The sequence below is a fragment of the Drosophila miranda genome (genome assembly GCF_003369915.1).
Source record: "Drosophila miranda strain MSH22 chromosome Y unlocalized genomic scaffold, D.miranda_PacBio2.1 Contig_Y1_pilon, whole genome shotgun sequence".
Classification (NCBI taxonomy): Eukaryota; Metazoa; Arthropoda; class Insecta; order Diptera; family Drosophilidae; genus Drosophila; species Drosophila miranda.
Genome location: NW_022881603.1, coordinates 11,140,408 through 11,167,887, shown reverse-complemented (window position 1 = coordinate 11,167,887; position 27,480 = coordinate 11,140,408). Strand labels below are relative to the sequence as shown.

General features: G+C 51.2%; 1 protein-coding gene and 3 pseudogenes across 1 annotated transcript; 2 read left to right on the top strand and 2 right to left on the bottom strand.

The window, feature by feature from the left end:
• Positions 1–661: 661 nt before the first annotated feature.
• LOC117191973 lies at positions 662–10,265 on the top strand (annotated as a pseudogene).
• On the bottom strand, positions 10,172–13,230 carry LOC117191413 (annotated as a pseudogene).
• Positions 13,231–13,243: 13 nt separating this feature from the next.
• Positions 13,244–16,332, top strand: LOC117191412 (annotated as a pseudogene).
• LOC117191411 (spondin-1-like) lies at positions 16,305–17,084 on the bottom strand. Its single transcript, XM_033396287.1, has one exon. It carries the CDS (start codon positions 17,082–17,084, stop codon positions 16,305–16,307), a length of 780 nt encoding a protein of 259 aa, XP_033252178.1.
• Positions 17,085–27,480: the final 10,396 nt, after the last annotated feature.

Below are 27,480 nucleotides of genomic sequence, written 5' to 3'. Positions count from 1 at the left end.
AAGGGGAAACAGACAACCCAAAGCAGAAATTGAGGGAATAAGTTGGAAAAGAATGGTGGCCTTTGTTGCTGGTAGCAGCTACACCCACACCCACCCACCCACACCGCAGCTAAAGCCAAAACTGGAGTGCAACTATTTTTAATTCCATGCAAAATGTGCACGGCAACATGTTGCCGGCACGTCGCACAGTGGATATCAGGTGGCCAAAATCAAAAATCCAATGAGCGGCTTGGATAATACGAATAATATTCAGATTCACGCATATGATAAGTCTTTCAGAGATTTTAAAAATTCAATTTAGGTAATATGGACACTTAGAGTTCACCAATCTACGATTTGTGTTTTAGAGCGACATATGTACGTATTTATGTGTCGCAACTACGAAGGAAAAACATCCAAAATAGCCCCGCCATAAGTATGGTCCACAGTATGATTTTTAACGCCAAAAGGTCCAAAGGCCCACTGTGCGGGCAGCTTGTTGCTTGCGAGAGCTTAATGTTGCTGGCGGGATGGCGGCGATGTTGCTGCCGCTCAAAATTGAACCAGACGCCGGCGCAAGAAGAAGTCCAATTGGAAAGAGCGAAACGGTGCGGAGCGCGGAAAATGTGAAATGTGTTTAAAAATAACGAAGGCTCGGGAAAGTGAATAATCATCAGAGACGCGCGTACTCCAAATTTTGAGCAAGATGAGCAAGAAAATGTGGAACAAGATCTTTAAATCAAAGTCGCAGAAGCCTCAGCCACTGGCCAAAATCAATAAGCGGCACAGTAGGGGCATCTACGAGGAGTACCAGCAACTCAACGATTTGCTGGTCAGCGAAAAAGCTCAACTAAATTTCTGCAATCAAAGGGAAAACGAAAACGAAAATGGAAATGGCTGTGGAAATGGCAGAATTAACGTATTTGAACAGCAGCCGCTGAAGAGGTCTTTCAACTCATTGCAGCTTATTGAGGCGCAACAATCACTGCCGCAACAGCAACAGCAGCATCAGCAGCAACAGCTGTCCACATTTTCGCGCGTCCGCAATACGTTTTCCCTCAAACGCAACAGCAACGGCAGCAGCAGCAGCAGCAATAAAGGCAAGAAAAATCTGCCCAATGCCAAGTCAAGTGAGTCGGACACACCTCCAGGTGTGGGCGCAGCAACGCCCACTGAACCTGCAACAACAACAGCAGCAGCAACTAACAATAACAATCAACTGCAACGCATTCTGATTGTTGTCAATAAGATCGACGTGTTGTCCACTAACCAACCAACTAACAATCATTTGCATGCCAAACCATCAGAAACAGCAACAGCCCCAGCAATTAAGCCAAGTAATTTTCACTGCAAATTATCAACTAATACACAAATGCTAAATGAACCGTTTTAGTTTCTACAAAATTGACCAAGTGAAAGCGCTAAGTGGGGGGGAAAATGTAAATGCTGGAACAGCTGCTTAATCTGCTTCGAAGAATCCAATGCCAAGACGACCTTTTCATTGACTCCTTCTAGTACTCGTATTCTTATCAATTCCGAATGATGTCACCTCCCGTTTGACCAAATACTCGTAATGAAAGCGAAATTGAAAATCTGAATGATTTACTGAGAACTAAGAGAGGACGGGGCCCTTTCATTAGGTTCCCACTGTTTTGGTTCATGGGAAGCATCGCCAAGTGTCAAACAGTTGGAAGTTCAAAGTGTGGCCAAGAACTGGAATGAGAAAACCGTTTGTATTATGCTTTACCTTATTGCACATCAGAAAACAACACATTTATGGGCCTGATGTCTTAAGTGGCTTACAGAGCTTGCCCAACAGCGGACCGACAACAGCTGCAACGAAAAGACCCATGAAAGACTATGGAAAATGCTTGGAACCGACTAGACGCGGACTAGTGGATGGAATGGATGTGGATAGGGAATCGTTTGATTATGAAAGAAGGAACAGACACATATATAGTCTATTGAAAATTGCATTCATCACTCAGTTGTAGGGCTTTAAACTTTTGATCTAGTAAACTCTTGACCATCTGAAATCACTTGGCCGAATCATTGCCATCCATTCTCTATTCTCTCCATGCAGTCAGATCTGCTCAGGCTCCCATTGGACAGGGATGCTGTTATTATTATAGATCTCAAGTGGGATGAGTGGATTCATATAATGCAGCAGTGGATTTGATTCTGTTGCATTCTGCGGGCGTCATTAGCACCGACACGGGCCAGAGCAGTCGTGTGCAACGGCTCTTTGCTGGTTTGGGAAAAGAATGCGTAACATAAAGCTTTGCATTGATTTCAATTGAAACGAGAGAAGCTGTCCCCGCGAAGGGGGAGGAGGGAAGACTCCCAAGATGTTGCGGAAATTTCTGCTCCCCTTGTCTCATGCGTGCCGTTGATTGATGTAATCTTTGCTGGCAGCCAGTCGTGGGTGCTCCGCTGGCCTCGCATTGTAATTGGATTGCCGCTGTCTGGCAGTAGCTGCCATAATTGATGGTATTTTTTGCTTACCCCACAATGTGATGTTAATTATTAGTTTTTAATGCCCACACACAACCGAGAAAGATTTTTTCACAATTAAAACTAAATAATGGTGTAAACACTGCTTAGTTATCGATCACTGATATCTCCATGATTTAAAAATCGAAATCGAAATATTGGCTTGCAACCGCGAAAATATACATACATATATTTACATATATATACATATTTTGTGAATATACAGCATATACAAAACATTGTCAAAGTGCTCGCAGAAACAGAATTGATTTCTTACATTATCTACTTCCATATAACCGCACCACGCAGCCACATTCAACACGGAGGCCGAGTTGGAAGCGCCCGAATGCGGGCAGGAGGAGGAGCCCTCTTCGCCGCCGCTCACCCGAGGACTGCCGCTGCCCGTGCCCGAGATAGTGGCCATCAACCCCAGCGATCTGACGCCCTGTCCGTGCTGCAGCCGCACCTTCAACTTGAATGCCCTGCGCAAGCATGTCGTCGTCTGCGAGAAGATCTCAAAGAAGCGCAATACCTTTGATTCCTCGCGCCAGCACCGCGAGGGCACAGCACTTTCCACGTATGTCCTTCCCAAAAACTTTGGCCTGCCCAATGCTGAGAAGGTGTCTGGAGTTCACACCCCCACCGCTGGGAGTCGGGATCCCGTAGGCACGGGATCCACAATACCAACAGACGTGAGTACATCTGCCAATCAATCGAGCCATCGCTCAACTCCTTCTCTCTCTCTCTCTTTCTCTTTTTCTCTTCTGGATGCTGTTGCATATTCAGAGTGTGGGCTCTCCTCTGCCCATTCGTCGCAACTCCCAAACCGAGCTGGTTCGCTCTACGGCCCGAGCTTCCGTGCGTAGAGCAGGGGGCACAGCAACAGGAACAGGAGGTGCTGCAACATCGCCCGCAGGCGACCCAAACCATGTACCAGCCTGCGATCGCTCGCTGGCCAAGCGCATCAAGGGTGTGGCCTCCGAGCACTGTCCCCACTGCGAGCGGAACTTCAACGTGAAGGCCTTCGACCGGCATGTGGAGTGGTGCAAGGAGAAGGCGATTCAGGCCACCATGAAGCTGACCAACACCCAGGAGACGTCGAAAGCAAAGGAACGGCTGGACGCCAGGAAGCATACAGGCCGCCCAATCTCAAGTAAGCCTGGTTTTCGATGACATGTCCTTCGACATATGTATTCTTGTTTGACACTAGTCACACACTTGCCACAAACCCAGACACTACCAATTTATTATTCCAATTATTTTTTCTGTTTGCCGTTTCAATTTCCACTCGCAATGAATAATTATAGGACGAAGCGCTCGATCAACCGGAACAAGTACTCCGGAAACCACGAGGATCTGCTGGACGCCGGCGACATGACGGCCCCCAAGCAGAGCCTGATGTCGCTCCAATCTGCCAATCAATCGAGCCATCGCTCAACTCCTTCTCTCTCTCTCTCTTTCTCTTTTTCTCTTCTGGATGCTGTTGCATATTCAGAGTGTGGGCTCTCCTCTGCCCATTCGTCGCAACTCCCAAACCGAGCTGGTTCGCTCTACGGCCCGAGCTTCCGTGCGTAGAGCAGGGGGCACAGCAACAGGAACAGGAGGTGCTGCAACATCGCCCGCAGGCGCCCCAAACCATGTACCAGCCTGCGATCGCTCGCTGGCCAAGCGCATCAAGGGTGTGGCCTCCGAGCACTGTCCCCACTGCGAGCGGAACTTCAACGTGAAGGCCTTCGACCGGCATGTGGAGTGGTGCAAGGAGAAGGCGATTCAGGCCACCATGAAGCTGACCAACACCCAGGAGACGTCGAAAGCAAAGGAACGGCTGGACGCCAGGAAGCATACAGGCCGCCCAATCTCAAGTAAGCCTGGTTTTCGATGACATGTCCTTCGACATATGTATTCTTGTTTGACACTAGTCACACACTTGCCACAAACCCAGACACTACCAATTTATTATTCCAATTATTTTTTCTGTTTGCCGTTTCAATTTCCACTCGCAATGAATAATTATAGGACGAAGCGCTCGATCAACCGGAACAAGTACTCCGGAAACCACGAGGATCTGCTGGACGCCGGCGACATGACGGCCCCCAAGCAGAGCCTGATGTCGCTCCCCTCCACGACCTCGTCCGTGCGCAGTGATAAGTGAGTACCAAGGGATAGATATAGTTATAGATATAGAGGCTAGAGATACTTAGATACACCTAACCCAATCGCTCCTCTGTCGTTGCTTTGGTTGTCGTTGACTAATCCCCCGTATCCCCACCAGTGTCCGTAATTGTAAACGTATCCTTGTGGTAGACAGATACTTCGTATTGCGCCTTGCGCCTCACCGTAGTGAGAGCATATATATCCATCAGCGAACTCCACTCATGCTCCTCCCACTCAGCCCTCCTAAAGCAAATAAGCTGGCACGCCCCCAACCAAAGAACGGGACGCCCGCAGTCCGCAGCAAGGCCGAGGGAGCCAGGACAAAAGTCACTCAAAACACAGTCACCTTGTGCGTGACCCAAGACGACGATCCACCAGCAGCACCAGCTCTGCCAAAGGAGCGCGTCCTACGCGCCAAACGCAAGCCTATCGAGACTTGTGACCGCATCACCGAAACCATGGATCGCTTGCGAAGCCAATCCAGTGGCGAAACCCTCCAGCTGGACTGTGTGACCAATCGGGAAAGGGTCGATGCTGCCGAGGAGGAAATGTTGCCGGCACTCAAATTCGAGGATCTCAATCGGTTGATCAAGCGAAAAGGTATGGGTTTGGGTTCTATAGTCAGATGTAGGGATATACCTTGTATATATGGGATGCCATGGGGTTCCACTGACTGTAGCGTGCAGTTTCCCAATTAACTTGGCTTACGAGTACTTGTCGGATCTAAGAAGCCGGAACTTGTTCATGGTTCGTAATTAATGCGCGCCGCCGCCTCAAAAGCATTCCAAAAAGATCACCGATGCATTAAGCTCTATAAGTGGCTGTCTAGGTGCAGCTATCGTATACAATGGATGGGTTCTTAGAGGGAGAAGTGAAGGGTAACGCGAGAGTCTCGAGATAGAAATAGAACAAATAAAAATAATATATATAGTAGTCTTGTAGAGGTTCCTATAGGATCATGGCATTTAGATTTTAGATAGAAACTTTGAGAAAATAGAACCCATTCATACCAGGATTTTTTATCGAACTATAAGCTAATTGAAGCAACCTCCCATACACCCACACGCTGCCCACGTCAGGCCCTACGACCATCGTAAAAGCAACTAAAATGGATGAAACACCGCAGGAGGTGGTTAAAGTGAAGGTGCGTTCCTCCACATCGCGCGTCGCCGCATCCGCACACGGGAGCATCCCAGCTTGGAGTTGCGCAACTTGGAGCAATCACCGCCAACTAAGAAAGCGAACTCCATGCAGATATCGACCGAAGATGATATGGATTGCAGCCTTGTGCCTCTGTCGCGGAGACCGCGTGTTGCCTATTCCGATTACGAGGACGATTCGCCGCGAGCCGAGATCCAAATCAAAATGGAAACGACCACCACGCGAACTGTGTGCCGGCCCAAGAAGCGGACTGGCCAGGCCACCATGGAGATGAACAGTTCGTTACCCATGCGGGCCCTGCCCATGCCCCAGCTGCAGCAAAGCCTGGAGGCCCTCGGCCACACCATGAGCCATACCAAGCTGCCCAGACTGCACCTCGGCAGCGATCGGCTGCAGTTCGAGCGCGATGTCATTGAAATGGACAACGAATCGAGTGAGCTGGAATGTAGCAAGGAAAATATGATGAGGAGGTCCGCGAAGATCCTCGAACGCACGTCCAGTCCGAATAGCGGAGAGTTCCCGCAGGTCGAGCACAGCGACGTAGAAGCTGAGAGCGATCAGCGGCCTGTCACGAAGCTGCCTCTTGTGGCCAAGCAGAGCGGCAGCAGGATCAGTCGCTGCCTGGTGATGCTCGGGCAGGACGAGGATGGAAAAATGTACATCAAGGAGCCGCCTGCCAAGGACGACAGCCACTCGCTTCCCAATTCCCGCCGCGGAGGCACCTTCAAGAGGTTTGTAGCCTGCTAATCTGATTCACCCTCCTCCTCTTCCTCCTCATGCCATTTCACCCAGACGACAGCCAGGCTATGCACAGACGGGCGGGTTACCATTAAAGCTTTCCCACAGAAACTTTCTACCATTTTGCGCTCTTTCTCTCACTTTACTGCATCCTTTCCAATCTCCTGCATAGCGGCCTCAGTGGAGTCAGCGTCCGCGACGACAAGTACGATCCCTTCCTCTCGTCCAAACGTCAGCTGGAGGAGCTTTGCTCCCCCGGCACGCCGCCGGAGCAGGAGGAGGTTTCGGTTCCCCAACAGCCACACTAACAGCCACACCAAGTCTTTCCATGACCACCTCGTTGACCATGCCGAGCAGCAAGGCACCGCCGACCACACCGAAACCCACACCTGCCTCCAACTTCCGGCGCACTTCCTCTCTGCGGGCCCCCCGGCGCACACCGCTGCTGCCTAGTCGTCCGTTGTTTGCGACCAACTATCGCCCCACCATACAGCGGGGCCTCTCCGACGAGGGTCCCATCTCCACGAACTTCCTCAAGCCGGAAGAGTACGACGAGATGCCGGTGCGCGCCTCCTGCGTCAACGACTTCCACAGTCCACGCGTGGTCCGCCGGGATACGAGTACGTCCAACCGCAAACAGATGCTGAAGCTACCGGTGGGCGTTGGCGCTGCCAGCGAGACCACAGCTCAGGCACTGCCCGGGCGTAACGTGGCCAAGACCGACTCCCTGGCGGTGTTCCTTAAATACGAACACGAGCTGGAAGAGCTGAATGCCAAGGCAGCGGAGGTGGCAGCCGCCAGTCAGCTGACAAGCAAGGAGCTCAAGGATAAGAGCAACAACCTGAGCAAGCAGAACTCGGCCAAGAACCTGACCACGTCCAGCAATCCCGGCCAGATGCCGCCCCTGGCCCTGACCACGGTGACACCAGAATCAGCACCAGCCACAGCCCCACCCCCAGTTGCCGTGTCGGCCAAGGAGAATAACGAGAAGAGGGTGCCCAAAAACTACCAGCCCATTGCCACCCCCTTGCGGCTGGAGCACATCAGCAGACCAGCGACGGCGACGCCATCAGTCCATCAGCCCGTCAGCGGTGGGGCGAACACCCTAACACCCATCAAGCTGGAGAGCATCTTCGGCTTTGGCCGTCCGGCCGCAGCGGGCGGCGGACAGTTCATCGACCCAAAGCTGATCAACGCATGCGATAATCTGCACGTGTCCAGCGGCGTAGCCTCGGATGCCAGTTCCACGCCACAGCAGCTGTCGCAGAGCCGAAGTCGGAACAGCTCTCAGTCGACGATCACCTACGAGCGACGTCAGTCCGGAGAGGCCAGGAATCTGCTGAAGCGAAAGATGCGCTTGGGACGCAATCAGTTTCTGTACGATGCCTCGTCGGGGTGCTCCGCCGACGATGAGGCCAATCGGTCCTCAATGGAGTACGACGAGCAGTGCTGGCAGCAGCAGCAGAAGCAACTGCTGGCCAATCCACTGCCCCTGGTCAACATGCCCACCTTCGACGACTTTGACTTTGAGGAGATTCTCTCCTCATTCGAGAACGAGAATGACGACGAGCAGTTCCCGCTGTTCAAAGATTGTCGCGAATTCCTGCTGAATCGCACGACGAGCAGGCAACGCTCGTTCCATAAAGCGACTTCGACCCCACAACAGACCACTACAGCCACACTGAGACCGGCCACCACCAGTAGCATCCTTCAGCCCAAGTCACAGCCCACTAAAGACCCTTACACCCACAGATCCAACTCGAATAGTTCGAATAGCAAGGGAGGCGAGAAATTGCAGATGCAGATGCAGCGCCAGCAATCGAATGCATCCAGTGCTAGCAGCCACGACGAAAAGATGCAGCAGATGCCAGTGCAGATGGTGGGGAAGAGGCCAGTCGAGGATCAGCAGAAGCGGGAGATCTTCATCAGCATCGAGACGGAGACAAATGCCCACGGCCGTTCCCCAATTTCACCCGACTCCCTGCGCCACATGGTGGGCAACTCACAGACGCCCATCGACGTGCTGCACATCGAGAATGGCAACGAGCCGGAGCACGCTCGGTTCAGAAAGATCAGCGATACAGAGGACGCCTATGTCGACGCCCAGGGCGGGCCTGAGGATCGGGCCAGCCAGTTGGCTGGCAATGCCAACAGACTGGCCCTATTATCGAGCGACTCCGTCCAGGTCAATAACGCTAAAAATCTGATCCAGCAAATGCAGAGCGAGTTTCGGCAACTGGGCGAGGATGCCGGCGCCTCAATCCGTACCCTGTTCATCAGAAGACCCGAAGAGCAGGGTACAGCAAGGGAATTGGATCCGGAGCCAGTGCAACAGCTTCAGCAGCAGGAGCAGCATCAGTTGAAGGCCAGCTTCCCCTTGACACCCTCAGCATCAGCGGATTCCGACGAGCTAAGCAGTCTCGATGGTTATCCCATGTCCTCGTCCCACTCGTCTCGTCGCGGCGCTAGCTCCAAGCTAAGCTCCGACTCTGCCTATGGCAGGTGAGTAATCTGCCATGATGACTTTCATTGAATAATTTGTCTTGCATTTCTATTGCAGCACCAACTCCCCCTACAGCCTGTCGCGACAGCGGTCCGGCGACCTACAACCGGGTACACCACGCAACCAGAATCTGCTGCGTCCGCACACGGCCAGTGCCAAGCTGCCGAGCGCCATGACTGATGTCTCGACCCAGGCGCACACTGCCTATGGCACTCTCAAGGCACGTCAGAGGCTTTATGGCGGCGGCGGCGGCGCTATCAATAGCATTGGCAATGGCAATACCGACGGAGCAGAATCCTCCAGTGGATCGGAGCACTCTCTGACAATTTCCACGCAGCAGCCGCAGGAACAACAGAAGCACAATAGACCAGACAGCAACTACAACTACCAGCAGCAGCAACAGCAGGTGCAATCCCAGCCAGTATATAACAACAACAACAACAATGGGCAGGCGTCGCTGACTCCAACCACATCGCAGCATTCCCTGCTGAGCTGTAACTCCGCGTCCAGCCTAAGTTCGAGTATGAAGATGTCCAAGTTCTGCCACGAGTGTGGCGGCAGGTTCATCATCGAGCACGCCAAGTTCTGCATGGAGTGCGGCGTGCGGCGAATTATACTCTAATCTCGGGTCTTAACCCCACGTAGATATTGTTGTACCCCATCCCCCACTCACAAAATCACATCGCAACACACTCACCCTGATGATGGATGCTGGTGACGAAGAGCGTCGCCTCCTGGGGTCGGGGTCTTTTATAAGTGTATACCAAATGAGTTACTCACACGCAATCGAGGCAGCTAAGGAGAGCGTTTGATATGTCCTACACACAGAACAATAATAATATTTAATATATATATTTTATTATAAACCAAAAATGCGAACACAAATTTTTATATCGAACGAACGGAGACAGTCATTGCAGAAGTTCATTAAATTGAGGTTTCTCTAATTAACTTTGCATTTCTCGTTAAGTGCACATTTCTCTGACTCAAAACAAATGTAAACCATTAATCACTTTAAAAAAGAAAAATTGTTGATTAACAAAGACTGAACGAATTTATACGATAGGCGATGGACAAAAAAATTAAATGAATGACAGGCTCCTCCGCAAGCAAGATCGTAACTATTTTTAAACATTTTTCGAAAACTAACGCAGCAACTCCATTGTATTGTATTCTTTATAATCTGATTACTAATTATATAGAGACACTGCTTAAATATATACACTCTAAATGATAATGCTTACACAATTGCATCTGACTATCAATCCGGTTGAGCGTACCAAACGACATCCATTCATGGGAACTACTCATCCGGTCCGAGGAATTTCTCAAATAATACCTATTCTTTTCCTTTCGTTTACAGTGAAATAAATGGAGCGCTTATTACAGCTCTTAAAGACCGCAAGAGCAAGAGCAGCCCACTGTTACAGATAGACAAATAATACAAATAAAATTAAAAAAAAAATTAAAGTAAATGGTTACAAACAGATGCGTACTTTAGGAATGTTCTAGGCAGTCTCTGGGTCTTGCACATATAATTATCAGGGTACAGCAGCCGTTAGTCCTAGCTTATATCTCTAGAAGATTTTGTTCGATTTAGATTAGGGAAGAGCGTAGCTCTATGATATATTTAAAGCATTCATCATGGCACAGATGGCGGTAAAGATATTATCTGTAAAATAGGTGGTATAGCAAAATAAATCCAAGACTGTAGTTTAAGCACTTACCCATTTCTGGGATCACTTGCTTGGCTTTAACTAAGGCTTTTTTCGGATTTGCAGTGTTCACATTTTTGCCATCTTCCAAATCACTTATAGCCACATGTTTTACCACGAAGTGCAATGAATCTCTCTTTTTGAAGAGATACGTTTGATGTTGGATGCACTCATCAATGATGAACTTGAAGTCGGGATGATGGCGAAGAGTGACGGGATTACCAATCAGTATGAGCAGCGCCTTGGGCCGCGAAATGAGCACATTGATGCGACGCGGGTTACGCATGAACCCCATATAGCTGAACGAACGCACCAGAGTGGCAATGATGATGAGCTTCTCTCTGCCCTGATAGGTCTCCACGCTGCCAACTTCCACATTGCCGAGGCCCTGCCGCTTAAGCTTCCGAATGATTAGGTTGCCCTGAGACGTGTATGGAGCCACCACACCGATGTCTTCCTGCTTTACCTCTATATTTGGGCCGAGGCCATTTTTTATCAAGCGCTTGACGTGCCAGCACAGAACCTCTGCCTCCAGCGAATTGAAGGAGCTGGTGGTGTGCTCCTCCTTTTTGGTGACTCCATGTGTGGCCTGGAAGATGATGGGGGACTGGCCATTGGGCAGCACATCCAATTCAGCGGCAAGGTTGACCTGTTCGTCCGGAGCCTTTGCGATTAGCTCTCCGCCGTAGTAGAGCTCGTTAAAAAGACGCACGATCTCGGGATGTGACCGATAGTTACGACGCAGACGCACCTGAAGGGTGCGATCGTAGTTGCCGTTCTCGTCTACCTTGTAGCAATCCGATGCCAGTAGACACTCCATGAGAGATTGATTCAAGCCAAGGGACGCAGCCCGGCTGCTTTTGATCACTGCTCCCAGCTGCTTGTGATCTCCGGACAGAATTACATGACAATCTTTGTTCTTTTTAACACCCACAATGCCCATAATAGTCTCCGGCACGGTGGAAGCTCCAGCCTCGTCGATGAATATGTGGGTGAAAAAAAAGTCAGGCGGCCGACAGTAACCAATGTGGCCACGATGATGGTATACGTAATCACATTACGCACTCGTAGATGCTTGAAAAAATGGTCCGAGCAATTGGAGTTCTTCAGCAGCAAGGGCGGCACCAATTTCAGTACCTTCTTGAATATGCTGCGTGAATAGATTCGGATCAGCGGCTTTTCCCTTAAAAACATGAGCCGAAAGTTTCCTTCGATATACTCGCACAGTTTCATGGCAATCGTGTCGCAGGCCGAGTTCGAACCGGCTGTTACAAGGATGCGGCTTTGCGGTCGTCGAAGGCGCACCTGTAGAATGGCCTCCACAATGGTAGTGGTCTTGCCAGAGCCTGAATGGATAGAAGGTGTGAATTGTGTACGACTGTGGCTAGCATACCTGATGCTTACCTGGTGGTCCGAACACTATAAATGGAGCTTTGGGATTGGGTTCAGTCACAATCGTCTGCACCGCCTCCAACTGTTCTTCATTGTCGCCTATGGTCTCGTTCAGCAGCGAAATATGTGCTGGAGGAGCTTGCGGGGGCGGCGGTTGGATTTGCATCCAAGATGGATGTGGTTTAGCCAATTCGGAAAGGGAAAGAGGTAACGACGGAGACCTGGCATCTCCGGGAGCATATTGACAGCGCGGTACATAAAGCGAAACGGAATACGCGTGGAGCGGAGAATTACATGAAAGCGTTGCGACTGCAACACATTGTCGTCTGGAAGTTTTCCCCTACTGAACTTGAAGTGAACACTGGTGCGGCAGACCTGTTCCACACTGGCCACATGGCGGCGCATCGGATCTTTAAAAGGCAGTTGCTCATGCGGATGTGGAAACAGGGCCGATATGAGCTCCTTTGGCAGCGGCGAGGCCATTAAACTGCACTTGGGTATCAAGCAAGACAACCTCATCGATTCCCGGGGACACCACTTCCTCGGCATTTACAGAATCTCTAGCAGAGAGAGCGACACGAAATGCATTTATATGTACTTTATGAACCGCCACATCCGGCTCGATGAGCTGCGAGTACAGCTTCATTGTAGTCACATCCTCGATAGTAAGCAGAGTCAGCATCACCGAGGACGCATTGTAAAACTCCAACTTCTCGGTGCTCAAATAATGCGCAAAGATGGCGTCATTGTCGGTCAAATCGTCGTCCATAAAATTGTTTGTCTGGGCCTGCAGCATTTTCGCATTGGGCTCGTAGTACGGCAGGTCGCGCGTAAAGCCCGATGTAATGGAAAACAGTAAAATGCACTCCCTGGTACTCCTCACCTACCCGTTCTGTATCCCGATTCCCGGCATAGTTTCTCCGGCATTCGTTCCGTTTAATGGTTCCGATTTCGCTAGCTGTACCGTTTGTTTTAACCAAAAATCCACCTCGGTGCCTATATGCGACAGCTGCCGATCTAACTATAATTTGAAATTCATTATTAGCGAACTTCCACTAGTTGTGCTGCATGCTCACTTACAAGTTGCAGATTCATTCCTCTTGCGTGCATGCGTGTTGATGCCACTAAAAACAAGAATACACAAGTAAAAACAGGGACTGCGCGATAAGCATTCAGTAAAAAAAAGTTCCGTTAACTCTTAGCTCTGTCTGGTAGCTCTGCTCTGCGATTACCCAGTCGATAGTATCGAGGGCCGTTTGTTTGATCTCCTGTTGATTAACTTAACCCATTGTAGACCATTGGGTATTAAATGCACTCCAAGAATATTAAGAAACTTGAAGAACTTTAGCGCTGTTCTGGTAAAAAATATCGTTGCCCTTTTTTATGTATAGAGAAAGGACGGAGAAAAAAAACAGATAGAGAAAGTTCAGTATTATTTTCTGCGGCGTAACTCACGCTGTTCACCTGTTTAATTTGAGGGGGTTTAAGGGGGTTAAGTTTGCTGGTGTGTAATGTTTACAATGGACCAGGCCGACTCCAACGTTTAATTGAGGAAATTGAGACCAACGATGTGCCGGACGATGAGTTGGAGCAGTTCGAGGAGACGCAGCCCCTCAGGATTGTGGACATCATAGACATGGCTACAGGGGAGGCCGAAGACAGTGACCAGAACTACGACTACGAGGAGGAAGGAGCGCTAATCAAGCGCTATGTGCAGGGAGTCCAGTGCCTAGAATTCCCAGACTTCTGCACAAAGCTCGAGCCCAGCGACGAAGATGATGAAAATAATGGAGAGGAGGAAGCAGAGGAACAACCCACAGTGTCTGCGCAACGAAAACCGCCGGTGGTACAGCAGCAGGAAGGTGCTCGCTCCGGCGGTGGCGGAAATCTGGGGCGCAAGAGCCAGCTGAGCCCCGCTCTGCAAGGATTGATGGGCGAGGCGAACCTGAGCTTCGCGTACGGTCGGTATGAGACAGCCGAACGGATTTTCATGGAGATCATCCGCCAGAACCCGCTGGCCAGTGAGCCGTTCTACACGTTGGCCGAGATCTATGAAAATCGCGACGAGGTCAAGTTCCTGCACTTCTCCACTCTCGCGGCACACTTGAACCCTCAGGATCGCGACATGTGGTTAAGAGTCTCTGATTTGCTGGTGCAGCAGGGCAACATGGCCCGTGCCCGTCTTATTTATACAAAGGCCATCAAAGTGCTTCCAAAAGGTTACTTGTTAAGGCTCCGAAAAGCCCAGCTGCTGGAGAAAATGGGCGAGACGAATGCGGCCATGTTCACGTAGCTCAAGATGCTGCCCCTGATGCCGCCAGAGGAGTGGAGCACGTGCCTTAGCACGGCGAAGAATGTGGCTCGTTTCTTTCACGTCCTCGAGAAGCATGCGATAGCTCTCGAGGCCATGGAGGGGGCGTACAGTGGATGCGAAGCCCGCTTCAGCCTGGAGGATCTCAACATGTATCTCGAACTGTTGATTATCAACAAGCGATACTCCAAGGTGCTCAGTTGCCTCAGAGAGCGAACAAACTTTGAGCTGGAAGACGATCAGGAGGAGAGCCTGGAGATGATTTACTTTTGCGTCATACCCGACGACTACGCGCCCGAGCTGAGGGCCAAGCTATGTGTGAGTCTGATCCATCTGCGGGCCCACCACCTCTTGGGCTACCTCATCCAGAATGTACAGGAGCACATCCTGTCCGTGGGCCGCGTGGAACTGTACATGGACATCACGGAAGCCCTGATGCAGGAGCACAAGTATGCCGAGGCCATAGCCCTTATGAGTCCCATCACCGATGGCGATACCTTCGACTGTCCCGCCTTCGTCTGGCTGTAGCAGGCGGAGTGTCTTCGCCAGCTAAATCGCAGCAATGAGGCCATCCAATGCTACCAGAGAGTGGTTCATCTAGCCCCCGTTTGCTACGATGCCAAGTTCACGCTGTCCGCACTTCTGAAACAGCAGGGCCGGCATGAGGAGGCCGTCGAGGCCTTGGAGCAGTCTGGCGAGGTCGAGGGCCAGCCCTTGATTGCTCGCCTGCTCTACGAAAGATGCGTAATGTTGAAGCAAATCGGGCGCATCGAAGAGTTTCTGGACGTGGGATATGTTTTGCTCAGTAGACATTCCATCAAGCTGAAAAATCGCGAGGAAATGATAGCGGCGGCCAACGGCGGAAGTACCTACAACGCCGAGAGCTTAAAGGCCATTATGCAGATGCGAAGTCTGGCAGCTGGGGCAACGGGATCAACAGAGCCGGAGCTGCAGGCAAAAGTACTTACTTGTTCGATTCCGAAAGAATTCCATTCAATTGAATGATCTTTAGGATCCCGGCAAGAGTGCCGCATCAGAGGCCTCCGATCTGACCATCAAGAATGAGTATGATCTGTTTCTGGACCTGATGCGCACGGCCCACACACATGGCATGAGCAGTGCCGCTGAGAAGCTCTGCTTCGCAATGGTCACCACAAAGAGGTTCACGTATTACCATTACGAGATTGAAAGGATTATGATACTGGCCTGCTATTTCAATGACGACTGCGCCATTGCGTTTTCGTATCTGCGTGAACTCATCGCAAAGCAGCCGAACCAGATAAACTTGTGGAACCTGCTCTCCCTGCTCGTCCAGAAGGGGGAGGACATGCGGTACTGCCGCTACATAAGGCGTCTCCTGCATCGCCAGCCCCTTGTCGACCAACAGATGCGTCTCTTCCTGGGCCACTACCATCTCAACTGCAGTTCATTCAAGTACGCCCTCAACGTGTACGTGCCCATGCTACGCGAGAATCCGGATCCCCTGGTAGCGCTTTCCATAGCCGTCGTCTTCAATCAGTTGGCCCTGCAGAAGAAGGTGCTCCGGAAGTCGGCAGCCGTAGCTCACGCGGTGGCCTTTGCCGAGCGGTACAAAGAACTCCGGTCTGCTGGCGATGATTTCTGCAGGTGCGCTGCCCAGCTGGAAATCTTCTACAATATCGGAAGCATCTACCATCAGGCCAATATACTCCACCTCGCAGTCGAGTTCTACGAAAAGGCCTTGGCCGTGCATCATCCACTGATTGCCGAGTATGAGGACACTCTGGGACTTCAGCACGAGACGGCCCCTGGCAACACCTGGAAGGCCCGTCAGTATCTCATGCGTTACTGTGTGGTGTGATATATGTATTTAAGATGATCAATAGAAAATAGATGAAAATATGTAATTGTGTTTATTTGAATCTCTGTGGAGACGTACATTGAGTAATTGGCGACGATGTTTGACCAAACGCTTGGGACAGGACTGGCCGCCATGCTTCGGCTCGCTTATGACAAAGCGATGGGCCTCGGAGAAGCCGAGGCCGCAGCTGACGCTACAGGCCGACCAATTTTCCCACTCGGACATGATGCAGCCTTTGGGTAGATTGCCATCCTGGTGAGCTGTGCTCGAGGCGGAGCCTGTCATGCTGCAGGTGTGCAGACAGTCGTTCTCCGTAAGGAAGTTGTTCCGGTTTCCACGGCAACCGCCGTAGCTGAACGCATCGCAGCGATGGGCGTGCGGATTGAAGGCGTAGCGCTGGTAGCTGCCGCGGCAAGGACCAGAGTCCGGCTGTTGAACGCAAATGTCCTTGGCCAGCTCCATATTGATGTGGCAGTCCTGCGGGTTAACACACTCCTTCTGTTGATGCAGCTCCATTCGCTGCGTGCAGTTCTCCTTCTCGGGTCCGTTCTCCAGCAACAAGAGACGGGTGCGGATGGTCACGCCGCGACCACAGGTTGCTGAGCACGGGCTCCAATCACTCCACTGTGTGGTGGGACAAGTCGGATCGGGCAGCTCCACTTGCTCGTAGGTGCAGTATGGCCGCATGCACTTGTTCTTCTCCACGATGGTGATGTGCGGACAGCGCTTGCGACCCAGATGGTTGAGAAAGGTCTGCATGGTGATTCCGATTCCGCAGCTGGCAGAGGTACTGGCCATGCCGAAAACCTGGTGCGAGAACCGTCAGCGGAGCACCGGCACCAAGGAATCCAGCGGAACACCGACTGGAGACACGTTTGTGTCCCCACACACCAACCCCCCCCCCTCGCTTACTTATTTATTTCACTATTTATTTATTTGTTTTCTTGTTACGATTGAAGGTTTTGAGGATTACGTAGCCAGGAACTAGGTGTTTAGTGGAGTAGGGTAGTCAGATAATAAACAATCCAATTAATGTATCACGAAGATAGTTAAGTAAATAGGGAATAGACGATGGAAAGGAGTACGTTAGGAAAATTGGTTGATGAGTGACCCGGAGATTTTTAAAGGGTCGGGAAAGACAAGGCGTAGCCCAGAGGCACAGCGCAGGTACCAGCCGTACAACATGCCGACGACTCGGTCCCAGGACGGTAAAGCCGGCAGTAGGCCGGAAGGGCCGTCGCAAGTGGCGGAAAACGTACATGCGGGGTTGTACCAGGAGGACCCAGAGGTCGGAGCGGTAGGAGGTCAACAGCGAACCCGTAAGGACCTGGTGTTACCGTCCGAGTTAAGCTCAGCCGTGAACGCAGCCTTAGCCCAAGCACAGGAGTCCTACCGAGCGTCGCTCGGGCAGCAAATGGAAGCGCTGAGATCGTCAATGCAAGCGGACATGATAGACTTCATGCGAGAGATCAACGCTGTGGTGGGTTCGTTAAAAGCGGAGCGAACGGCGAGTGATGCGAATGGAAGGAATCGGGGATCAAATGCAACCAGTCTGGGAGGAAGTCAACAGGAAGCACCCGCGAACCAGCAAGCACATCCAACGCACTTGTTCGTGAACAACCGAACATTGGAGGCCGATCAGAGGACCCAAGCCGATCAGAGACCCGTGGAGGAGTGGCGGTTCAACGGGATGGGCGCAGGAGCAAACCCTAACAGGAATCGACCGAGTTTCGGAGAGGCTAGGCAGGAGCAAGTGCAGATACGAAGATGGGGACTTAGCTTCGACGGCGATCCAAAGGGGATGCCTGTGGCGGAATTCATATTCCTGGTGGAGCATCTACAGACGTCGTATCAGGTACCGTGGGCGGTACCTGGATGGTACTGGTACTGGATGCATGTTCGGACGGTAGAAATGCCGGACTGGCCGAATCTGAGATATGGTCTCCAGCAGCAGTTTCAAGTTCGTCGGACAGAGTTTGAGCGAGAGCAAGAGCTCAGGGAACGCCGACAACGCCACGGGGAGTCGGCGGACCAGTACATCCAGGAGATGTTGGTGTTAAGGTCGAGATTGCTGAATCCGTTCTCGGATTATGATCTAATAAAGATCATAAAGATCAATATTAGGGATGCAATTTCGAGGGTGATTTATCCAATGCAGATACCAAATCTACAGAAGCTGCGAGAAGAGTGTGCGGACGCCGAGAAACTGCTGGCGACGCGATGGACAAGGAGCGGTCCAGACCATGGGGGTAGTAGGCGCAGGGAAGATCACAAAGTACATGAATTGGATGCGAACACTCACGACCCGGAGGAACAGACCGAGGCATTGGATGCTGTCCATAGGACAAGGGAATCCGGAGGCCACCGCACCCAGCTGAAGTGCTGGAATTGCGCTCAGCCGGGTCACACCTATTTTGAGTGTGAGTCGGCCGTGCGTAACCTGTTCTGCTACAAGTGCGGGCTGGCCGGGGTCATCCTCCCTAAATGCCCTAAATGTCGGCCGGGAAACGCGAAAAGGAGCACGACGCAATTGGAGGAGTCGAGTTCCACGTCGCCGCGAAGCAGCCAATAGATAGGCCCCCCAACGTTAAATTAGATACCCCTAAGGAAAGAAGTAGCAATAAGAATATTTACACTACCATATATAAGGTTAACCAAGCGGTATTACCCGAAGCTAGATGGTCCGAGCGCAAGCCGATAAAGGAAAGACAGCGGCAGTACGAACAGGCCAGGAATCGGATAATGGGGGACGAAGTCGATGAGAGTATCCGAACGGGAGCAGTCAGAGCACAGCGGGCTCGGGACAGGTTTCAGGGGCGCAAGAGGAGGCGGCTCCAGGTGTGTGCTGCAGTCCACTCGGCAATTCGTCAGGATGACAGGCCATTCGCACGAGTGAAGTTGGGCCCGAGGACGCTGATGGGACTACTGGATACAGGGGCATCGGTGAGCATTCTGGGGAAAGGCGGCCTGGAACTGATAGGAGAATTGGAGCTGAAACTTCAAGACATAAAGAAATTCTCAGTACAAACAGCGGGCGGCACTCCTCATAAAATACTGGGACATGTGTCGACGGTAATGACGTATGGAGGCCAGAAGCAGACTATGGAGTTGTTCCTGTGTCCCTCGCTGAAACAACCGCTGTACCTAGGGGTCGATTTCTGGCGGAAGTTTGGTCTGGCTCCGCATATAGTAGGCTTAGAACGACACAAGGAATTAGCCGAAATTGATGCTGAGGTGCTGACTAGGAGTAGCCAACCAACGGAACCGCACGAGTTGACGCACACGCAGCAGAAACGTCTGGACCAGGTGAAGAACAACTTCAGGGCATTCGACACACATGGTTTGGGAAGAACGACGCTCGAAAGGCACGAAATTCAATTAATCGAGGGAGTGATTCTACCCGATATCTGTGCAAGAGCTGTTGTTTGCCGAGGTGGACGAAATGTTGCGTCTCGGAGTCATCGAAACCAGCGAGAGCCCGTGGAGCATTTTGGCAGATAGAGCTGGAGCCTGAAAGTCGGCCGTACACAGCATTCACGGTGCCGGGCAGACCACTCTATCAATTTAAATCGATGCCCTTCGGGTTGTGCAATGCAGCCCAACGGCTGTGTCGGTTGATGGATCGAGTAATTCCACAACGACTCTGAAGCCATGTCTCTGTATACTTAGACGATCTACTAGTTATTTCCCGGACGTTTGAGGAGCATATACACCTGTTAGAGGAAGTGGCCAAGTGTCTCAAGGAGGCAAACCTGACAATTGGAAGAAAAAAATCGAAATTCGGCTATAAATATTTAAAGTATTTAGGGTACACCGTAGGCGACGGCGCGCTTAGGACAGATCCGGAGAAAGTACAGGCGATCACCCAAATACCAATGCCAAGGAACGTGAGACAAATCCGGAGATTTTTGGGGACAGCTGGCTGGTATCGGCGAAATTTCTCGGCACTCTCGGCTCCTCTGACAGACTGTCTGAAAGGAAAAGGGCAATTTAAGCTGACGGAGGAGGCAGGAAAATCGTTCGAGGAGCTCAAAAAAGCACTTACCAGCGCCCCCGTGCTACATCACCCAGACTTTAAGAAGCACTTCTTCATCCAGTGTGATGCGAGTCACGTGGGGATTGGAGCAGTTCTCTTCCAGAGGGATGATGAAGGAGCAGAGCACCCGATCGCATTCTTTTCGGCGAAGCTAAGAGGGGCACAGCTCAACTATAGCGTACAAGAGAAGGAGTGTCTGGCGGCGGTAAGAGCCATAGAGAAGTTACGTGCATACGTAGAACTGATGCCATTCACGGTGATAACAGATCACGCGAGTTTGCAGTGGCTCATGCGATTCAAAGAACTGGATGGGAGGCTATCCAGGTGGTCGTTGGCTCTCCAGGCTTATGACTTCGAAATCGAGCACCGCAAAGGAAAGGAAAATATCGTCGCCGATATGCTGTCACGTCCCTTTGACGTTGACGCTATCGACTTCCTGGAGTTCGACACCACAGCCTTCGAGGATGAAGAATACCGAAGAAAAATCGAGTCGGTCCAGAGCGATGAGGATTAGTTCCCAGACCTGAAGGTGGAGGAAGGACTGCTGTTTAAGCGCACACAATTTGGCCGGCCGGAATTAGAGGAGTTTTCGTGGAAGCTATGGATCCCGGAAGCCCTGACGAGCACACTGATCCAACAGGCTCACGACAGCGATGTGGCAATGCATGGAGGAATCGCGAGGACACTGGGACGGCTGCGACAGTTCTATTATTGGCCCCGGATGACCGTGCAGGTGAAGGCATATGTGGCTGATTGTGACACCTGCAAAGAAACAAAACATTCAACACAGGTTCACCGTCCACTCATGGGGGCCGAAACCAGAACCGAGAGGACGATTCAAAAACTGTACCTGGATTTCCTGGGTCCATATCCGAGGACTCGAAGTGGCAATGTAGTCATACTAGAGGATGACTTTATGTTCTAGAGTGTAAAATCTCAACCAGATCGTATAATTATTATAGCCAGAAACAAGAAAATAATTTCATTCTTTCTCGCTCTGTCTCTCTCTAACACACAGGTTTCATGGTCGGCTTTGCCAATTGCAAAATATGAGTTCAAGGATCTCAGAACCTATAAGAGCCAGAGCAACCAAATTTGGTATCCACACTCCTGTGATATCGGACCTTGACCGTTTCGTGTCCAAATTTCGCCACACCCCCTTCCGCACCACCAAAGGACCAAAATCTGGGGCATCCACAAATCTCAGAGACTATTAAGGCTAGAGTAACCAAATTTGGTATCCGCACTTCTGTTAGATCACACTATAAAACGTATATCTCAGAATTTCGCCCCACCCTCTTCCGCCCCCACAAAGGACGAAAATCTTTTGCATCCACAATATTGCAGATTCGAGAAAACTAAAAACGCAGAAGCATAGATAATGACCATATCTATCAGATTGCTGAATCTGGATCAGATCAGATCATTTTTATAGCCAATAGGAACAAATCAATTTGCAGTGGCTACGCAGCGCCCGACGTCACGCTCAGACTGATTTTCTGTCTCTCTCGCACGCACTCTTTGTCGTGTCGTTTAACATTAGCGGCGTCTGCCGGAGGAGAGCCATACTGAATAAGTATCGGGTATAACTGTAGAGTTGCGGTGTCCGCAGCAACTCACAACGTTCCCCTCGTTTATTTATTGCACTATTTATTTATTTGTTTTCTTGTTACGATTGAAGGTTTTGAGGATTACGTAGCCAGGAACTAGGTGTTTAGTGGAGTAGGGTATACAGATAATAAACAATCCAATTAATGTATCACCAAGATAGTTAAGTAAATAGGGAATAGACGATGGAAAGGAGTACGTTAGGAAAATTGGTTGATGAGTGACCCGGAGATTTTTAAAGGGTCGGGAAAGACAAGGCGTAGCCCAGAGGCACAGCGCACGTACCAGCCGTACAACATGCCGACGACTCGGTCCCAGGACGGTAAAGCCGGCAGTAGGCCGGAAGGGCCGTCGCAAGTGGCGGAAAACGTACATGCGGGGTTGTACCAGGAGGACCCAGAGGTCGGAGCGGTAGGAGGTTAACAGCGAACCCGTAAGGACCTGGTGTTACCGTCCGAGTTAAGCTCAGCCGTGAACGCAGCCTTAGCCCAAGCACAGGAGTCCTACCGAGCGTCGCTCGGGCAGCAAATGGAAGCGCTGAGATCGTCAATGCAAGCGGACATGATAGACTTCATGCGAGAGATCAACGCTGTGGTGGGTTCGTTAAAAGCGTAGCGAACGGCGAGTGATGCGAATGGAAGGAATCGGGGATCAAATGCAACCAGTCTGGGAGGAAGTCAACAGGAAGCACTCGCGAACCAGCAAGCACATCCAACGCACTTGTTCGTGAACAACCGAACATTGGAGGCCGATCAGAGGCCCAAAGCCGATCAGAGACCCGTGGAGGAGTGGCTGTTCAACGGGATGGGCGCAGGAGCAAACCCTAACAGGAATCGACCGAGTTTCGGAGAGGCTAGGCAGGAGCAAGTGCAGATACGAAGATGGGGACTTAGCTTCGACGGCGATCCAAAGGGGATGCCTGTGGCGGAATTCATATTCCTGGTGGAGCATCTACAGACGTCGTATCAGGTACCGTGGGCGGGGGTGTTGAAAGCCTTTCACACATTGGTCAGTGGCCACGCAAGGGATTGGTACTGGATGCATGTTCGGACGGTAGAAATGCCGGACTGGCCGAATCTGAGATATGGTCTCCAGCAGCAGTTTCAAGTTCGTCGGACAGAGTTTGAGCGAGAGCAAGAGCTCAGGGAACGCCGACAACGCCACGGGGAGTCGGCGGACCAGTACATCCAGGAGATGTTGGTGTTAAGGTCGAGATTGCTGAATCCGTTCTCGGATTATGATCTAATAAAGATCATAAAGATCAATATTAGGGATGCAATTTCGAGGGTGATTTATCCAATGCAGATACCAAATCTACAGAAGCTGCGAGAAGAGTGTGCGGACGCCGAGAAACTGCTGGCGACGCGATGGACAAGGAGCGGTCCAGACCATGGGGGTAGTAGGCGCAGGGAAGATCACAAAGTACATGAATTGGATGCGAACACTCACGACCCGGAGGAACAGACCGAGGCATTGGATGCTGTCCATAGGACAAGGGAATCCGGAGGCCACCGCACCCAGCTGAAGTGCTGGAATTGCGCTCAGCCGGGTCACACCTATTTTGAGTGTGAGTCGGCCGTGCGTAACCTGTTCTGCTACAAGTGCGGGCTGGCCGGGGTCATCCTCCCTAAATGCCCTAAATGTCGGCCGGGAAACGCGAAAAGGAGCACGACGCAATTGGAGGAGTCGAGTTCCACGTCGCCGCGAAGCAGCCAATAGATAGGCCCCCCAACGTTAAATTAGATACCCCTAAGGAAAGAAGTAGCAATAAGAATATTTACACTACCATATATAAGGTTAACCAAGCGGTATTACCCGAAGCTAGATGGTCCGAGCGCAAGCCGATAAAGGAAAGACAGCGGCAGTACGAACAGGCCAGGAATCGGATAATGGGGGACGAAGTCGATGAGAGTATCCGAACGGGAGCAGTCAGAGCACAGCGGGCTCGGGACAGGTTTCAGGGGCGCAAGAGGAGGCGGCTCCAGGTGTGTGCTGCAGTCCACTCGGCAATTCGTCAGGATGACAGGCCATTCGCACGAGTGAAGTTGGGCCCGAGGACGCTGATGGGACTACTGGATACAGGGGCATCGGTGAGCATTCTGGGGAAAGGCGGCCTGGAACTGATAGGAGAATTGGAGCTGAAACTTCAAGACATAAAGAAATTCTCAGTACAAACAGCGGGCGGCACTCCTCATAAAATACTGGGACATGTGTCGACGGTAATGACGTATGGAGGCCAGAAGCAGACTATGGAGTTGTTCCTGTGTCCCTCGCTGAAACAACCGCTGTACCTAGGGGTCGATTTCTGGCGGAAGTTTGGTCTGGCTCCGCATATAGTAGGCTTAGACCGACACAAGGAATTAGCCGAAATTGATTCTGAGGTGCTGACTAGGAGTAGACCAACGGAACCGCACGAGTTGACGCACACGCAGCAGACACGTCTGGACCAGGTGAAGAACAACTTCAGGGCATTCGACACACATGGTTTGGGAAGAACGACGCTCGAAAGGCTCGAAATTCAATTAATCGAGGGAGTGATTCTACCCGATATCTGTGCAAGAGCTGTTGTTTGCCGAGGTGGACGAAATGTTGCGTCTCGGAGTCATCGAAACCAGCGAGAGCCCGTGGAGCATTTTGGCAGATAGAGCTGGAGCCTGAAAGTCGGCCGTACACAGCATTCACGGTGCCGGGCAGACCACTCTATCAATTTAAATCGATGCCCTTCGGGTTGTGCAATGCAGCCCAACGGCTGTGTCGGTTGATGGATCGAGTAATTCCACAACGACTCTGAAGCCATGTCTCTGTATACTTAGACGATCTACTAGTTATTTCCCGGACGTTTGAGGAGCATATACACCTGTTAGAGGAAGTGGCCAAGTGTCTCAAGGAGGCAAACCTGACAATTGGAAGAAAAAAATCGAAATTCGGCTATAAATATTTAAAGTATTTAGGGTACACCGTAGGCGACGGCGCGCTTAGGACAGATCCGGAGAAAGTACAGGCGATCACCCAAATACCAATGCCAAGGAACGTGAGACAAATCCGGAGATTTTTGGGGACAGCTGGCTGGTATCGGCGAAATTTCTCGGCACTCTCGGCTCCTCTGACAGACTGTCTGAAAGGAAAAGGGCAATTTAAGCTGACGGAGGAGGCAGGAAAATCGTTCGAGGAGCTCAAAAAAGCACTTACCAGCGCCCCCGTGCTACATCACCCAGACTTTAAGAAGCACTTCTTCATCCAGTGTGATGCGAGTCACGTGGGGATTGGAGCAGTTCTCTTCCAGAGGGATGATGAAGGAGCAGAGCACCCGATCGCATTCTTTTCGGCGAAGCTAAGAGGGGCACAGCTCAACTATAGCGTACAAGAGAAGGAGTGTCTGGCGGCGGTAAGAGCCATAGAGAAGTTACGTGCATACGTAGAACTGATGCCATTCACGGTGATAACAGATCACGCGAGTTTGCAGTGGCTCATGCGATTCAAAGAACTGGATGGGAGGCTATCCAGGTGGTCGTTGGCTCTCCATGCTTATGACTTCGAAATCGAGCACCGCAAAGAAAAGGAAAATATCGTCGCCGATATGCTGTCACGTCCCTTTGACGTTGACGCTATCGACTTCCTGGAGTTCGACACCACAGCCTTCGAGGATGAAGAATACCGAAGAAAAATCGAGTCGGTCCAGAGCGATGAGGATTAGTTCCCAGACCTGAAGGTGGAGGAAGGACTGCTGTTTAAGCGCACACAATTTGGCCGGCCGGAATTAGAGGAGTTTTCGTGGAAGCTATGGATCCCGGAAGCCCTGACGAGCACACTGATCCAACAGGCTCACGACAGCGATGTGGCAATGCATGGAGGAATCGCGAGGACACTGGGACGGCTGCGACAGTTCTATTATTGGCCCCGGATGACCGTGCAGGTGAAGGCATATGTGGCTGATTGTGACACCTGCAAAGAAACAAAACATTCAACACAGGTTCACCGTCCACTCATGGGGGCCGAAACCAGAACCGAGAGGACGATTCAAAAACTGTACCTGGATTTCCTGGGTCCATATCCGAGGACTCGAAGTGGCAATGTAGTCATACTAATAGTCCTCGATCACATGTCCAGATATGTCTGGTTGATGGCTTTGCCTAAGGCGACGTCTTCGGCCGTGATCCGATTCTTGCACGCCGAGGTCTCGCGCAGTTTGGCGTGCCTGAAATAGTGCATACCGATAATGGAAAGCAATTTGTGTCAGCTGAATTCTCTCAATTCCTGGATAGGAGAAGCATAACGCACCTGAAGTCGGGGAACTATGCACCGCAGGCGAACGCGGCCGAACGAGTGAACCAGACTGTACTGGCAGCAATAAGGACATACGCTAGTGAGGATCACACGCGCTGGGACGAGAAGCTGTCGGAGATCCAGTGTGTGGCTAGGAGCGTTATACACACGGGTATCGGGACGTCGCCATACTTTGTGTTGTTTGGGCAGCACATGTTTACTAGCGACCGAGATTATAAATTGGCACGCAGACTGGGCGACGTAAATGATGCACAAATGTCCCCCTTGGCGAGGAGTGACAAGATGGAAATAGTCCGAGATGAGGTCCGAGGAAACTCTCATGAAGCCTACAACAGAGCGAAGAACAGGTATAGTCGAAAAGCTCGAGAAATTAGGTACTCACCGGGTCAGGAGATATATAAGCGGAATTTCGTGTTGAGCAAATTTAAAGACAACATCAACGCGAAGTTCAGCCCAAAATACGTCAAGTGCCGAGTTAACCGGAGTATGGGCAACAGTCTGTACGAGCTGGAGACGTTGCAAGGCTCACGTATTGGGGTGTTTCACGCAAAGGATCTGAAGCAGTAGCCCAGGCATCTCAGTCGATGTAGCCAGAGACTCTCAATCTCAGGGTGTGGGCGATGGCCTACGTTTGGGGTCCCTTAATTGAAAAAGCCCGCCTGCTTGGCATTCCCGTTTCGGCGGAGTAATCCTGGAAACGGTAGTGTGGTGTTATGGGCGGTTTTGGAGAGAGCCGATAGGTATCAGGGCTGGAGAAGAAAGAGACAGCGGCATCTATAGTGGAACCTGGGAAGCAGTGGCAGAGTTGCGTGGGAGAAAAGGAAACGGGGCGAGGAAGAAAAAAGGGAGGTTTTCCGGTGGAGAATAGTGGAGGCCGCAAAATTGGTGATCGTGGAGACGGCGATCCCACCAAGACATCAGCGGCAGGCATCAACATCAGCGGAAGCGGCGGACATCGGCAGCAGCAGCCCGGTACTGGCCAGGCCGAAAACCTGGTGCGAGAACCGTCAGCGGAGCACCGGCACCAAGGAATCCAGCGGAACACCGACTGGAGACATGTTTGTGTCCCCACATACCAAAACAAAGATAAAGTGAATTGCATTATAACAAGCCTGATTACAGATTACAGAGGTGAGTAACCGACAACGCACCAGCCGCCTCATCAAACACTTAGCCGAGCCTTTGTTTTCATTGCGTGCCTGCATCAGCTGGTGCAATAATATAGCATAGAGGCGTATCGTATCAACTAAATTCGAGAGATACTAC

What these genes read in the sequence shown, in the direction of transcription:
- LOC117191411 (XM_033396287.1), bottom strand. Translation starts at nt 17,084, where the DNA reads ATGGCCAGTACCTCTGCCAGCTGCGGAATCGGAATCACCATGCAGACC.